The sequence below is a fragment of the Sander lucioperca genome, chromosome 9, assembly GCF_008315115.2.
Source record: "Sander lucioperca isolate FBNREF2018 chromosome 9, SLUC_FBN_1.2, whole genome shotgun sequence".
In the NCBI taxonomy this organism is placed as follows: Eukaryota; Metazoa; Chordata; class Actinopteri; order Perciformes; family Percidae; genus Sander; species Sander lucioperca.
The window spans coordinates 20,144,675-20,160,242 of NC_050181.1; the positions used below are offsets into that span (position 1 = coordinate 20,144,675).

The window sequence follows — 15,568 nt, forward strand, 5'->3', positions numbered from 1 at the left end:
TAATCCCTTAAACTCTGCACATCATGTGTTATAAACACATTAAATAATCCCTTAAACTCTGCACATCATGTGTTATAAACACATTAAATAATCCCTTAAACTCTACACATCATGTGTTATAAACACATTAAATAATCCCTTAAACTCTGCACACGAGTCTACCTGTGACAATTTCCTTTCAGACAGGTTGCTCACGTCACATCTACGTCTTCAAGCTCAGTTGGAGGCTGCTCAGTAACGCTCAGCCATCACCGGGAAAGAGACTTCACTGGTCTCCGTCCAGAGACACGGGACCTGCTGGTCCATTCTTATACACTGACTATGTTTATAGCTGCCTGGTCCCTGAACACACTGTGAAAAAGCTCAGGGGTCCTAAAGGTCAAACAGACACTAGAGGCACAGGATAGGCACCAAAGAGCTCAGTAATCAAACTGACAAATCATATTTTAGTTGCTTTATTTAATTGCTATGAGTGTACCTGTTTTAAATAAATAGGCAGATATGTATATATGTATGTATGTAACATATCATATCCTGACGGACTAACATATCAGCAAATATTGTATCTTTGTCCAAAGAATTGATAAATCGATGGTAATAAAACTTGTGATTTACACCCCTAACCTTCCCTCTATAACAAAGAGACTAGTCCTGAGAACACCTGCTGTATTATTCATATTATTATTATTATTATTATTATTATTATTATTATTATTATTATTATTAAGATGCGTCAAAGCTTCAGCAGTTAAACTAATTTTAAACATTTGTAAATGAAGTTCAGTTCTCAGACTTCAGTCGACAAAAACTAATGAGTCATGTCAAACAGCTGAGCCCAGGTGTGTGTGTGTGTGTCTCTGTGTGTGTGTGTGTGTGTGTGTGTGTGTGTGTGTGTGTGTGTGTGTGTGTGTGTGTGTGTCTGTGTGTGTGTGTGTTTAGCTCGTTTTCTGTTCTCGGGGTTAAACCAGTTAACTCATTCAGATCAGGTTTATGTAACAACTGTTCCTGGGTCAGATTACACCGGATTAAAACAACGAGAGAGGCAGGCAAGAAACACACACACACACACACACACACACACACACACACACGAGAGAGAGAGAGAGACTCACACACACACACGTGTGCACACACAGAGACACACACACACACACACACGTGCACAGAAATAGAGACACAGACACACACACACAATCTCCTTATCATTACTAAAACTAGTTCTTAAGATTTGGGCCGTTTTTTATTTTTTATCAAATAATTTAGATAAGGGTGAATTAAGGGTTTACCTAAACCGCTCTGAGATCGCTAGCGCTAAACCAACCAGACTCCATGTAAATAATCAGTACTTTTAGCGTGTATAGAGCCAGCATATTTCCACCAGACTCCATGTAAATAATCAGGCCTTTTAGCGTGTATAGAGCCAGCATATCTCCACATGTAAATGGGTGAATTAAGGGTTTATTTCAACCAAACCAGAGTGGTGATTGTTGGAACAGTGGAAAGATGAACCAAGACGGCTTTTGGCAGTTTTATTTAGTTTCTGTCCACTTTGAATGAAGGGTGTTTTACGATGCTAAAAGTCCTGATTATTTACATGGAGTCTGGTGGGTAAAGTCCTGATTATTTACATGGAGTCTGGGGCCTGTTTCACAAAACCAAGATAAGGGATTAAGCCGTGATTTATCAGTTATCCTGGATGATTTAAGCCTTGACTTTCACGAAAGTGGAGGCACATAAATCACCATGGAAATTTATTCTGTGCAGCTAGCCTAACCAGCCTAGAAACACATTAAATAATCCCTTAAACTCTGCACATCATGTTATAAACACATTAAATAATCCCTTAAACTCTGCACATCATACGTTAGAAACACATTAAATAATCCCTTAAACTCTGCACATCATGCGTTAGAAACACATTAAATAATCCCTTAAACTCTGCACATCCTCCACGCTGTGTGTGTGTGCGTCTGTCTCTCTCTGTGTGTGTGTATGTGTGTGTGTGTGTGTGTGTGTGTGTGTGTGAGTGTTTTTGTGTGTCTGTGTGTGTGCGTCTGTCTCTGTGTGTGTGTGTGTGTGTGTGTGTATGTCTCAGTGTGTGTGTGTGTGTGTGTGTGCGTGCGTCTGTCTCTCTCTGTGTGTGTGTGTGTGTGTGTGTGTGTGTGTGTGTGTGTGTGTGTGTGTGTGTGTGCGTGCGTCTGTCTCAGTGTGTGTGTGTGTGTGTGTGTGTGTGTGTGAAGTATCATACAAATACAGACAAACATTCTCATTGGTCGGATGCTGCCAAGTTCACACGTTTGGCTATTATTTCTAGCCTTCTACCCTAAACAACAACAGTACTGTGTCAAACTTGTGAACATTGACCCCATTATCTCATGTTTCTGTGTCTACGTGACATTGGTCCAGTATGAATTAGTTTCTGTCCACTAAAAGTTCTGTTGTTGCTGCTGACAGACTCAGATTATTATTCTAAGTGTCTGACAACATTATGAAAGGATCCCTACAGAGATAGACCTTTTAGTTAAAGAGTAAGATCCTTTTAGTTTAACATCAAACAGCCCCAAAATCACCATCACCAAACTCCACCAGACTCCATGTAAATAATCAGGACTTTTATCATCGTAAAACACACTTCATTCAAAGTGGACAGAAACTAAATCAAACTACCAAAAGCCATCTTGGTTCATCTTTCCACTGTTCCAACAATCACCACTCTGGTTTGGTTGAAATAAACCCTTAATTCACCCATTTACATGTGGAGATATGCTGGCTCTATACACACTAAAAGTAGTGATTATTTACATGGAGTCTGGTGGGTTTAGCGCTAGCGATCTCAGAGCGGTTTCTGGTTAAACAGAAAGGTCTTAACGAGGTTTTGAAAGTGGTATATCTCTGTAGGGATCCTTTCCATAATGTTGTCAGACACTTAGAATAATAATCTGAGTCTGACAGCGGCAACAACAGAACTTTTAGTGACTCTAACTGATGCTGAACATTAGTCCTGTAGGGTTACATTACAGCCCTGTCAGGCTGTCAGTTACAGCGATCTCCCTCAAAACTGGACCAAATTCAAAGAGTTTTGTTCACATCAGTCACTTAGACACAAATGCATGGCCAAATAGGGTTGAAACAAGGTTTGCAAAACCCCCAAACTACCCTCTAATAAATGTAAAATGTGACCTTAGAGCTCCAGATTTCCTGCTCAGACTGTCACCACTAAGGCACCTGAATGTCAAAGTAATATTCAATAACAAAGAACGTAGTCTACATAAACCAGTACAGATTAAAAGATGAAATACAAGTTATTACGGATGAACATCAACATAGTTTACAACCTTGTGAAACAGGAGTTTAACGCCAAACTGCACGTTTTACATGAAAGTGTGAACAACTTCACAGTTATGTACAGTAAGTCAGGATGCTGACGTGGAATCACTATATAGAAAACTAAAGTCTCATTGTCCTGATATTAAGTATTAACAGCTGCCATCGGATTCACTAAATGCTGAACTAACTGGAATTGTTTTTTCATGCCTGCACTGTGTACTCATGTTTAAGGCGACACGTGTATCGGGGGCCATCTAGCATCTACCAGGCAGGTCCTGGACCGCGGTGCCGTAAAGCCCGGCTCACACCAACGAGACGAGACCAGTGGAAACTTCAAACTTCTCGCAACGCGTCGGTCTGCAGCGTTCTGAAAGCTGCCAGTTCACACCAACGAGACGGGTGTGTGCATGCATGCGTGTGTGTGTGTGTGTGGGTTTGTGTGTGAGTGTGTGCATGTGTCTGTGTGTGTGTGTGTGTGTGTGTGTGTGTGTGTGTGTGTGTGTGTGTGTGTGCATGTGTGTGTATGAGTGTGTGTGCATGCGTGTGTGTGAGTGTGTGTGTGTGTGTGAGTGTGTGCATGTGTCTGTGTGTGTGTGTGTGTGCATGTGTGTGTGTGAGTGTGTGCATGTGTCTGTGTGTGTGTGTGTGTGCATGCGTGTGTGTGAGTGTGTGCATGTGTCTGTGTGTGTGTGTGTGTGAGTGTGTGCATGTGTCTGTGTGTGTGTGTGTGTCTGTGTGTGTGTGTGTGTGTGTGTGTGTGTGTGTGTGTGTGCGTGTGTCTGTGTGTGTGTGAGTGTGTGCATGTGTCTGTGTGTGTGTGTGTGCGCGTGCATGCATGTGTGTGTGTGTGAGTGTGTGCATGCGTGTGTTTGTGTGTCTGTGTGCGTGTATGTTTGTGTGTATGTGCATGCGTGTGTGTGTGTGCGTGTCTGTCTGTGCGATCAAAAAAAATTAATGGAAACGGCCGACTCGACGCGTTAAGCGTTAATGCTGACAGCCCTAATTTCAACCCAAACCATGATAAGCTTTTTTTTTGTAGAAAGCTAGCTGTGTGAGTCTGAGCTACCACGACTCAGCAGTTTCCTGTTGCTTTCAGTCTTTGTGCTAAGCTAGGCTACACATGTCCTGCACCTTTCTGGAGATGATCCAGAGACACAGACAACAACAAGGTTTACTGAAATGTTGGACCGTAGTACCATCAACAAAAGAGAAACATCAGTAAAAACTACACGATTAAAACAAGTAACATAAAATATTGTAATGTGCCTTTAAAGTTACTGTAAAGTTCAGTTTAGTGTTTTTTTATAGGCTGATATCAGTGCTCAGTTTCATATTTGCATCTGGGTATAATGTGCTGTTCCTTTAAGAGAATGGCTCGATACACAGTGAGAGACATTATGACATTATGACATTATGACATTATGAAATGCCGGACAGTAAATAAGGTGCACGGTAGAGGGGGACACAGGGATCAGTTGTCACCCTCCAGTGCACGGTTTAGTCAAAGACGGACTTCCTAGACATTCCCGGTTTGAATCTAGCCTCGACTATAAACCGTCAAGGCAAAAAATATCACTTTTTATACTGAAGCCGAGACCGTCCGTGTTTACAGTTACTTTTTAAATGCCGCTATCTCGAGAACACAAGATAATTAACTTGATATCAGATTTTCTACAGATTTAAAACAAATCAAAATATAACTCAGAATGCTAACACATCTCCACCCAAAGCAGAAAGAACAGGCCCCTTAATTCTGCAGATTTTCATTCTGGATCATCGCTGAAAACTGTCCAAAAAAAAAAATAATCATTAGGTTGTGTTTGGGTCTGACCATCTCACACGCACCCACGCACGCACAGACACACACACACACACACACACACACACACACACACACACACACACACACACACACACACACACTGTGCAGTCAGACCGTGAGCGGTCCGACCGTGTGCGGTCCGACCGTGAGCGGTCCGACCGTGTGCAGTTTGTAGCGGAAGCGAACGTCGGCGGCGGGCAGCATGACCCCCAGCCCGGCCCGGCCCAGGTCCTGCGTGGCTTGGCTCTGATCCTCCTCCAGCTGCAGATCGAAGTAGAGCAGCAGCAGACACAGGAACTGTTTGATCTCGTTGACGGCGAAGTATCGCCCGGGACACATGGAGGAACCGGAGCCGAACAGAATCAGGTAATTCTTGAGCTTCCGTCCGTCTTTGTAGAAGTCCGTCTTCAGTCGGCCGTCCTGAATGTAGCGGTCCACTCGGAATGACTGGCAGAAATACCACAACAAAGACTGTTAACACTTGTGTTATCCTCCAACGTGACCACAGATAACAAGCATGGTTCCATACAACAACAACAACAACAACGTTCTTTGCCGGCCCATATCATAGGCAGTGTGGGCAAATGCTGAAGTTAATAGAAACCGTTAGCAGTCAGACTGTTAGCAGTCAGACCGTTAGCAGTTAGACCGTTAGCAGTCAGACCGTTAGCAGTCACACCGTTAGCAGTCAGACCGTTAGCAGTTAGACCGTTAGCAGTCAGACCGTTAGCAGTCAGACCGTTAGCAGTCACACCGTTAGCAGTTAGACCGTTAGCAGTCAGACCGTTAGCAGTCACACCGTTAGCAGTCAGACCGTTAGCAGTCACACCGTTAGCAGTTAGACCGTTAGCAGTCAGACCGTTAGCAGTCAGACCGTTAGCAGTCAGACCGTTAGCAGTCAGACCGTTAGCAGTCACACCGTTAGCAGTTAGACCGTTAGCAGTCAGACCGTTAGCAGCGACACCGTTAGCAGTCAGACCGTTAGCAGTCACACCGTTAGCAGTTAGACCGTTAGCAGTCACACCGTTAGCAGTTAGACCGTTAGCAGTCACACCGTTAGCAGTCAGACCGTTAGCAGTCACACCGTTAGCAGTTAGACCGTTAGCAGTCAGACCGTTAGCAGTCAGACCGTTAGCAGTCAGACCGTTAGCAGTCAGACCGTTAGCAGTCACACCGTTAGCAGTTAGACCGTTAGCAGTCAGACTGTTAGCAGTCACACCGTTAGCAGTCAGACCGTTAGCAGTCACACCGTTAGCAGTTAGACCGTTAGCAGTCAGACCGTTAGCAGTCAGACCGTTAGCAGTCAGACCGTTAGCAGTCACACCGTTAGCAGTCAGACCGTTAGCAGTCACACCGTTAGCAGTTAGACCGTTAGCAGTCACACCGTTAGCAGTTAGACCGTTAGCAGTCAGACCGTTAGCAGTCAGACCGTTAGCAGTCAGACCGTTAGCAGTCAGACCGTTAGCAGTCAGACCGTTAGCAGTTAGACCGTTAGCAGTCAGACCGTTAGCAGTCAGACCGTTAGCAGTCAGACCGTTAGCAGTTAGACCGTTAGCAGTCAGACCGTTAGCAGTCAGACTGTGTGCAGTCAAACCGTTAGCAGTCAGACCGTTAGCAGTCAGACCATTAGCAGTTAGACCGTTAGCAGTCACACCGTTAGCAGTTAGACCGTTAGCAGTCAAACCGTTAGCAGTCAGACTGTGTGCAGTCAAACCGTTAGCAGTCAGACCGTTAGCAGTCAGACCGTTAGCAGTCAGACCGTGTTCAGTCAGACTGTGTGCAGTCAGATAGTGTGTAGTCAGCGTGCAGTTAGACCGTTAGCAGTCAGACCGTTAGCAGTCAGACCGTTAGCAGTCAGACCGTTAACAGTCAGATATTAGAAGAAATAAGAAATTGCAACCGACCACTTTTAAATACATAATAACCAATATGAGGTTTGTGCAAGATACGTTCAAGACGGTTACTCTGCATTGAGCAACTTAACTGCCGAGGGAATCAACGATTTGGAGAAACGGTGTTTCTGGGAGGCGGCAGATAGCGCCGTCCTGAAGGCATTAGTGTGAACTCACTGGACTGAATGTGGTCTTGATTATTGATACGTTTCGCCTTTTGAAGAACACGTTTCTCCCAGAGAGAGTTTTAGTCACTCTGATGGGCTCCAACATTAACGATGTAATTTAAGCAGTTTCTGTCCTTCTGTCCAACAAGCTCTCTAGTCTCATACCTCCATTTCTGAGTGTGTACACAAGTAGAAACCCAAAAAATAAGTATGAGGCGGAAAATCAGCACAGTATGGGACTTTAAAGTTGATTGCTGGGTGTTACCTGCGGCTGGTCGTAGATGTCAGGGTCCATGTGCATACTCTGGGGGTACAGGGCGATGAAGTCTCCCTTCCTGACGCCCAGCGAGCGCTCGGCATCCAGCCGCAGACTGAAGTCCTCCTGAGCAACGCGGATGTTCATGGAGGCCGAGGACAGACGGAGACTCTCGTTGATGGCGCTCTCTGTGGACATATTCACCGGTGGAAGAAGTATTCAGATCATTTACTGCAGTAAAAGTACTAATACCACACTGTGAAAATATTCTGTTACAGTAAAAGTCCTGCAGTGAAGATGTTACTAAAAGTCTGTAAGTATCATCAGGAAAATGTAGTTAAAGTATTAAAATACTTGTAGGCCGTTATATTGTTGGCTAGTTTCATCTACAATCAAACATCAGATTTTATAAACGACATGTGTTTTGTGAGCAGGAATCTTAATGTGTAAAGTAACTAGTAACTAAAGTAACTAAAGCTGGAACAGATGAATGTAGCGGAGTAACTAAAGTAACTAGTAACTAAAGTAACTAAAGCTGGAACAGATGAATGTAGCGGAGTAACTAAAGTAACTAGTAACTAAAGCTGTAGCAGATGAATGTAGCGGAGTAACTAAAGTAACTAGTAACTAAAGCTGTAACAGATGAATGTAGTGGAGTAGAAGTAGAAAGTGGCATGAAAAGAAAAGACTCAAGTAAAGTACAAGTACCTCAGCATTTGGACTGAAGTACAGTACTGGAGTAAATGTACTTAGTTACATTTAACTCTCTGGAAGCCCTAGACACGTAACAACAACAAAGTTTTCACAGTTATGTTGTGGTTACGCCGTGATAGTCTTCAAAAAGTAGTTTTTTATGACATTTTTGTCCCTTTTTTCCGACGTTTTTGACACTCATGTCTACACTTTTGTTCACCGTTTGTCTCTTTTTTCGACGCCGTTTATAAAAAACAAGCTGAGGGTTGTCTTATATTCGGGTCTGTAATATAATATCTGTAATATAATGTCTGTAATGCATCTGTGTGTGCACGTGAGACTGTGTGAGTGTACCGAGATAAACGAGCTTCGCCAGCTGCTCCCTGTCGAGCGTCAGGTCCGTGTCGCTGCTGAACTCGACGCCGTCTAGTCTCAGGACGTCGTGGATCTCCTGGCGGACGCGCTGCAGCGCCGCTGGGTGGCTCACCAGGTAGTACATGGCCCAGAAGGTGGCGGGGATGGTGTTCCCCACAGACGCCCACAGGATGGCAAAGTGATGCGCTGAGAGCCAGGGGGAGAAAATACAAACTTAACTTAATTTATAACACAATATGACAATTATAACAATAATAATGACAATATGCGTTTTGTCCCGATTTGATTATTTCCCAATACGTGGGTGCTGATTCAATTTGTATTGCAACTTTCATTTATTGCGATTCTAGAACTTTTGTTTTAAAACAACAGTTCGAAACACTATACTGACGTGCTAACAAGGGGGTCAGCTTCTCCTCCGACCGCTAACCTCCTACGGCGCCATTCTGATGCTACCAAGCATCAGCTCCCGTTAGCATCCCATTGACTGCCATTCATTCTGACGTCACTTTGACAGAGAATAACTTTACATCTGAAGAGTTTAAAGACTCTATTTGTCCATTGTTTATTTCTAAAGAAACACGACAATGTATAAAAGGCTCCATTACCTTGTAGCTCACGTTATGGCTCCGTAGCAGACGTTTTTATAAAAATAGGCTAACGATTGGGTCATAACCACGAGACTTACTGTCTCATAGTAGAGGAATTACCGTATAGTACAGGAGAAGCTCTCAGGCAGTTTGGACTTCCATTAGCTGTTTAAGTTTAATTACTAATGTTAACTATCATTTTAGTGATCAATAATTAGCCTGTGTCTATGTTATCTCCTTACATATACCTACGCTCTCCGTCTCTGCTAGATTGGGAATGATTGAGATTTCTCTTGGCACAGCTACCAGAAGACTTCCAACTTTCAGACAGGTTGCTCACGTCACATCTACGTCTTCAAGCTCAGTTGGAGGCTGCTCAGTAACGCTCAGCCATCACCGGGAAAGAGACTTCACTGGTCTCCGTCCAGAGACACGGGACCTGCTGGTCCATTCTTATATACTGTCTATGTGTGCTAACTAATCCTTGTTTTCCTTGGATTACTGTGGCACATGAATCATGGTTGCAGCTGCCTGCCGCGGTCCTGCTGGGTGTCTGCAGTGCCCTGTTACACCCTGCAGTGCTCTGCACACCACTGTTGCACTAAATGCTTGCTTTTGGAAGATTTATTGGAATAGTTGTGTCTCTGTAAATTATAGAGTGGTATAGACCTACTCCATCTGTAAATTATAGAGAGTGGTCTAGACCTACTCTATCTGTAAATTATAGAGAGTGGTCTAGACCTACTCTATCTGTAAATTATAGAGAGTGGTCTAGACCTACTCTATCTGTAAATTATAGAGAGTGGTCTAGACCTACTTTATCTGTAAAGGGACCTGAGATAACTCTTGTTATTAGTTGATACTATAAATAAAGTAAAATTGAAATTGAATTGAATTAATCGCACAAAGAAACCGTCCCTGGTGTGTAAAAGCCCTGGTGTACCTGCTTTATCAACGTCCCTCAGCGCGTCATACTGCTCAAACAGCCCCGACCGCATCCTGATGAACTCCGACGTGTTGGACCAACACGACATCCTGTGCGGCAGAAAGTAGCCAATCAGCTTGTCGCGGATGGCCTTGGTGCATCCCAGCAGCCAGACGGGGATCCCGGCGATGAGCAGCGGGACCATGTTGTCGAAGCGGACGAAGTCGTCCCGCAGCGCGCTCACGTCGCTATGGCGACACCCGGCCGCTGGCCGTCCGAACATGGTGAGGAAGGTAGCCTCGAACATCACCGTGTTGCAGAAGTCGTACATGCCTCCACTGCGCCAGCCGCCGCGCTCGCCCAAGTGATCCTGGCGCAACACCAGCATGAGGTTACCCATCATGCTCTCTGTCAGCGTCGACAGGTTGTCTCCCTGGAGCAGTTTGAAGGAGCGGTGGATCTGCTCCTGCAGGGCCGGGACCACGAAGGGGTAGCCGAAGGTGACGGGTGCCACCTTGCCGGCGAACTCTTGGAAGTCCAGCTGGCGGCCGTGTTTGATGATGCTTGGATACAGTAACGGGTCCATGATGAACGTCATGTATTTACCTGCAAGAGGACCGCACAGCATCATCCAAATATGTTAAACAGCTATTTTGAAGATCCTCGACTTTCTCGACTTACTGTCCAGAGTTTCTTTTTATCGTTTTATGGTGAGGGCTAGAAAAGATACAGCTAGGGAGACGGCAGTTAAGAAGCAAAGAAGTACGTAGGAAAGAAGGTAGGGAAGAAGGTAGGATAGAAAAGAAGTACTTAGGGAAGAAGGTAGGAAAGAAAAGAAGTAGGTAGGGAAGAAGGTAGAAAAGAAAAGAAGTAGGTAGGGAAGAAGGTAGGAAAGAAAAGAAGTACGTAGGGAAGAAGGTAGGATAGAAAAGAAGTACTTAGGGAAGAAGATAAGAAAGAGAAAAAGTACTTATGAAAAGAAGGTAGGATAGAAAAGAAGTACTTAGGGAAGAAGGTAGGAAAGAGAAAAAGTACTTATGAAAGAAGGTAGGATAGAAAAGAAGTACGTAGGGAAGAAGATAAGAAAGAGAAAAAGTACTTATGAAAGAAGGTAGGAAAGAAAAGAAGTACTTAGGGAAGAAGGTAGGAAAGAGAAAAAATACTTATGAAAGAAGGTAAGATAGAAAAGAAGTACTTAGGGAAGAAGGTAGGAAAGAAAAGAAGTACGTAGGGAAGAAGGTAGGAAAGAAAAGAAGTACTTAGGGAAGAAGGTAGGATAGAAAAGAAGTACTTAGGGAAGAAGGTAGGATAGAAAAGAAGTACTTAGGGAAGAAGGTAGGAAAGAGAAAATGTACTTATGAAAGAAGGTAGGATAGAAAAGAAGTACTTAGGGAAGAAGGTAGGAAAGAGAAAAAATACTTATGAAAGAAGGTAAGATAGAAAAGAAGTACTTAGGGAAGAAGGTAGGAAAGAAAAGAAGTACGTAGGGAAGAAGGTAGGAAAGAAAAGAAGTACGTAGGGAAGAAGGTAGGAAAGAGAAAAAGTATACGTAGGAAAGAAGGTAGGATAGAAAAGAAGTACTTAGGGAAGAAGATAAGAAAGAGAAAAAGTACTTATGAAAGAAGGTAGGATAGAAAAGAAGTACGTAGGGAAGAAGATAAGAAAGAGAAAAAGTACTTATGAAAGAAGGTAGGATAGAAAAGAAGTACGTAGGGAAGAAGATAAGGAAGAGAAAAAGTACTTATGAAAGAAGGTAGGATAGAAAAGAAGTACGTAGGGAAGAAGGTAGGATAGAAAAGAAGTACGTAGGGAAGAAGGTAGGATAGAAAAGAAGTACGTAGGGAAGAAGGTAGGATAGAAAAGAAGTACGTAGGGAAGAAGGTAGGATAGAAAAGAAGTACTTAGGGAAGAAGGTAGGATAGAAAAGAAGTACTTAGGGAAGAAGGTAGGATAGAAAAGAAGTACGTAGGGAAGAAGGTAGGATAGAAAAGAAGTACGTAGGGAAGAAGGCTTCTGTTGCCTCTGATGTCTGTTTTAGAGCATCAGAGAGCAGTGCTGGTTCAGTTCATTTCAGTTCAATTTTATTTATATAGCACGTTTAAAAACAACCATAGTTGACCAAAGTGCTTAACAAAGTTCAAAATCAATGAGATAATATACACAAACAATACACAATATACAATACAAAATAACCAACAGCACAACAACAAGGTCAAGATATCAAAGCTCAACTTGATTTGAAAGCCAATGCATAGTTATGGGTCTTAAGCAAGGACTTGAATGTTTCAATGGTCTGAGCTGTTCTTACATTAATAGGTAACTATTCCAGAGGTTTGGAGCAGCCACTGCAAAGGCTCGGTCACCTTTGTTTTTTAACCTGGATCTGGGCACATCGAGGAGCATCTGATTGGAAGACCTCAGTGCTCTGACAGGTGTGTGGACATGTAAAAGCTCTGATAAATAAGAAGGCGACAACCCATTTAAGATCTTGAAAACAATTAATACAATTTTAAATTTGATCCTGAAACAAACAGGAAGCCAGTGGAGCGTGGCCAAAACCGGTGTGATGTGGTCGCACTTTTTAGTCCCAGTTAAAAGTCGAGCTGCTGCGTTCTGGACTAACTGTAACCGACGAAGGGATGACTGATCCAATCCAACATACAAAGAGTTACAGTAATCCAAACGGGATGTAATAAATGCATGTATGACTCTTTCAAAGTCTTTGCGTAGCAGGTAAGGCTTGACCTTAGCAAATTGCCTCAGAAACTGGTTTTAACAACAGAGCTTATCTGTTTATCAAATTTGAAAGCACTGTCAAAAATCACACCCAGATTCTTGGTAAAAGGTCGAATATGGGAACCTAAAGTACCAAGAGCATCAACACAGGCACTAAAATGTTCAGCGCGACCAAACACAACAATTTCAGTCTTATTATCATTGAGACAGAGACAATTCTGATCCAACCAAATTTTGATATCACTCAAGCAGTTCAACAAAGGCTGGACAGTGTCCTTGTCATTGTTTTTTACAGGCAAATAGATTTGTACATCGTCTGCAAAACAGTGGAAAGAAATGTTTTTTAAAATGGTCCCTAAGGGCAGCATGTACAGAGAAAAGAGCATGGGTCCCAAAATGGAGCCTTGGGGGACCCCACAAGAAAGAGGGGCAGCAGACAAAGAGCAATTCCCAAGGTGGACAGCAAAACTCCTATCTGCCAAGTAAGATTCAAACCATTTTAGGGCTATGCCCGTAATGCCAACACTTTGTTTGAGTCGGGATAAGAGGATAGAGTGGTTGACAGTGTCAAAGGCAGCAGTCAAATCTAAAAGCACTATAACAGCGGAGTTTCCTGAGTCAACCGCTAAGAGAAGGTCGTTATAGACTCTTAGAGGGGCAGTTTCAGTACTGTGGCGGGGCTTAAAACCAGACTGGAACTTTTCATAAATACTAAAATCATCTAAAAATGATTGTAGTTGATTAAAAACAACCTTCTCCAAGATTTTAGATAAGAAGGGAAGTTTAGAAATAGGTCTAAAATTAGACAAAACTGAAGGATCCAGATTTTTCTTTTTTAAAAGTGGTTGCACGACAGCATGTTTAAAAGCAGCTGGAACACACCCTGAGCTGAGAGATGTGTTAGCCAAGGATAAAATACTGGACCCAACAGTGTTAAAGACATCTTTGAGTAAGCGGGCAGGGATACTGTCCAGCAGGCAGTTTGCAGGACGAAGCTGCTTAACTACGTCCGAGAGAACGTGTAATGTAACTGGCTCAAACTGCTGGAAGACAGCTGGGCATAAAGAAGGAACAGAGGGGTCACTGGTAAAAGCAGGGGATAAAAAGCTCAGGCTAACAATTTTATCTATGAAGTGTTTCAGGAAGTTTTCACACAACAATGTGGATGGCACAGCACGGTCAGTTTCACAAGGGTTAACAAGAGAGTTGAACACTTTAAAGAGAACCTGAGGCCTCTGGGTGTTACTAGCAACCAGGTGAGATAAAAAAATGAGTTTTAGCAGATTTTATTGCTCCCTGGTGTTTATGTAAGGTGTCCTTTAAAATGTGAAACGACACTTGAAGTTTGTCCTTCTTCCACTTTCTCTCAGCAGTTCTGCAGGTACGTCTGAGAGAGCGGGTATAGTCATTTAGCCAAGGTTCTGTAAGCGCTTTAGTGCGTTTCTCCCTCCGTGGAGCAACAGAGTCGAGTATCTTAGTACAAGTAGAGTCAAAAAGGTTGGTGAGTTCCTCCACATTAAGATTACAATCTTCAATACTGTACAGCACTGAGTCTTTAAAGGCAGCAGAAAACTGTGAGGCAGTTAGAGGGTTAATTGCACGCACACTGCGTGCGGGAGCAACAGTTGAAGTGTCCGAGCAGGGGACAACTATAGTAAATACAACGGGCAGATGATCCGACATACAAGTGTCACATATTTCATCAATGGCAACATCTAAGCCATATGACAGTATGAGATCCAAAGTATGTCCTTTTTCATGTGTCGGGCCAGAGACAGACTGCGTAAGATTAAAAGAGTCAATAAGATTAAGAAAATCCTTAGACATAGGTCTGGAGTCACAGCACACATGTATATTAAAATCACCAACGATTAAAAAGCGATCATATTTTAACGCAATCCCAGCCACAAAGTCAGCAAAGTCCTGAATAAAATCCTTGTTAAACTTTGGAGGTCGATACACCACCGCACATAATACAATCACTGGAAGATTCGCCTCAAACAGCTGCAGCTCAAAGCTAGAGCAGCTGTCAAACGGAATCACTTAAACGCACAAAGGCACACTTAAACGCAGCGGCTAGTCCTCCACCTCTACCTGTGGTCCGAGGGGAACTGAGGAAGCCACATCGAGGAGGAAGAAGTTCAGAGAAAGGCGTGAACTCGCCATCATGAAGCCAGGTTTCTGTTAAGAACATAAAATCCAACTCACGAGAAGTGAAGAAGTCATTGAGGAGAAAAGTCTTGTTGGCTAGCGATCTAGCATTAAACAAAGCCAGGCGAAGAGTTTGATCCTCACTGCCTGGAGGCGCCGCACGATCTAGCGGGCGCAAGTTTGAAAAATCCACACCACCTCGGTGGATCCGAGCCCGCATGGGAGAAGATGGTGCCGTCAGCAGGTGGGCCTCGGCAATAACCCGTGAGCCAGGGACAACGGGACAGAGCCAGCGGCCTCTCATCCCCAGCAAGCGCCCGGCAGCAGGAACGTAGCGTCCATCAGGACACGTCGCACAGGTGGACGCCAGGTAAGCCCTGAATCTGACCAGTACACCTCCGCGTTTTTCCCGTCGCCTGTAGCGCTTCTTACGGGGAAGAACAACAGGTGAGCGGCGCAGGTACTCAGGTATATCCGACAGCAAAGGAGGAAGCCTCGAGGTCCAGTGGTCTCCCAAAACATGTCTTTCAGACAATATATCAGCAGATATTCGAATGTTGAAAAGTGTGTGGCGATCATAAACGAGCAAAGCAGAGACATCTTGACAGTATGTACAGATAAATAGGGCGATAGC

The 15,568-nt window shown here is 43.7% G+C and overlaps 1 protein-coding gene and 1 long non-coding RNA gene across 2 annotated transcripts in view; one reads left to right on the plus strand and one right to left on the minus strand.

Moving 5' to 3' along the window:
- Positions 1-2,238: 2,238 nt before the first annotated feature.
- Positions 2,239-15,568, plus strand: part of LOC116056368 — a 22,109-nt gene continuing 8,779 nt past the window's right edge. The window contains exons 1-3 of the long non-coding RNA XR_004106561.1: positions 2,239-2,352; positions 8,594-8,596; positions 10,032-10,036. This is a non-coding gene — a long non-coding RNA (uncharacterized LOC116056368). The remainder of the gene's footprint in view (positions 2,353-8,593; positions 8,597-10,031; positions 10,037-15,568) is intronic.
- The window catches only part of LOC116056359 (cytochrome P450 7B1-like), a 20,068-nt gene continuing 9,135 nt past the window's right edge, over positions 4,636-15,568 (minus strand). The window contains exons 3-6 of the mRNA XM_031308542.2: positions 10,066-10,653; positions 8,512-8,718; positions 7,474-7,652; positions 4,636-5,596 (exon numbers count right to left, since the gene is read on the minus strand). Of these exons, the coding sequence (XP_031164402.1) occupies positions 5,258-5,596; positions 7,474-7,652; positions 8,512-8,718; positions 10,066-10,653 (1,313 nt within the window). The 3' untranslated portion in view covers positions 4,636-5,257. The remainder of the gene's footprint in view (positions 5,597-7,473; positions 7,653-8,511; positions 8,719-10,065; positions 10,654-15,568) is intronic.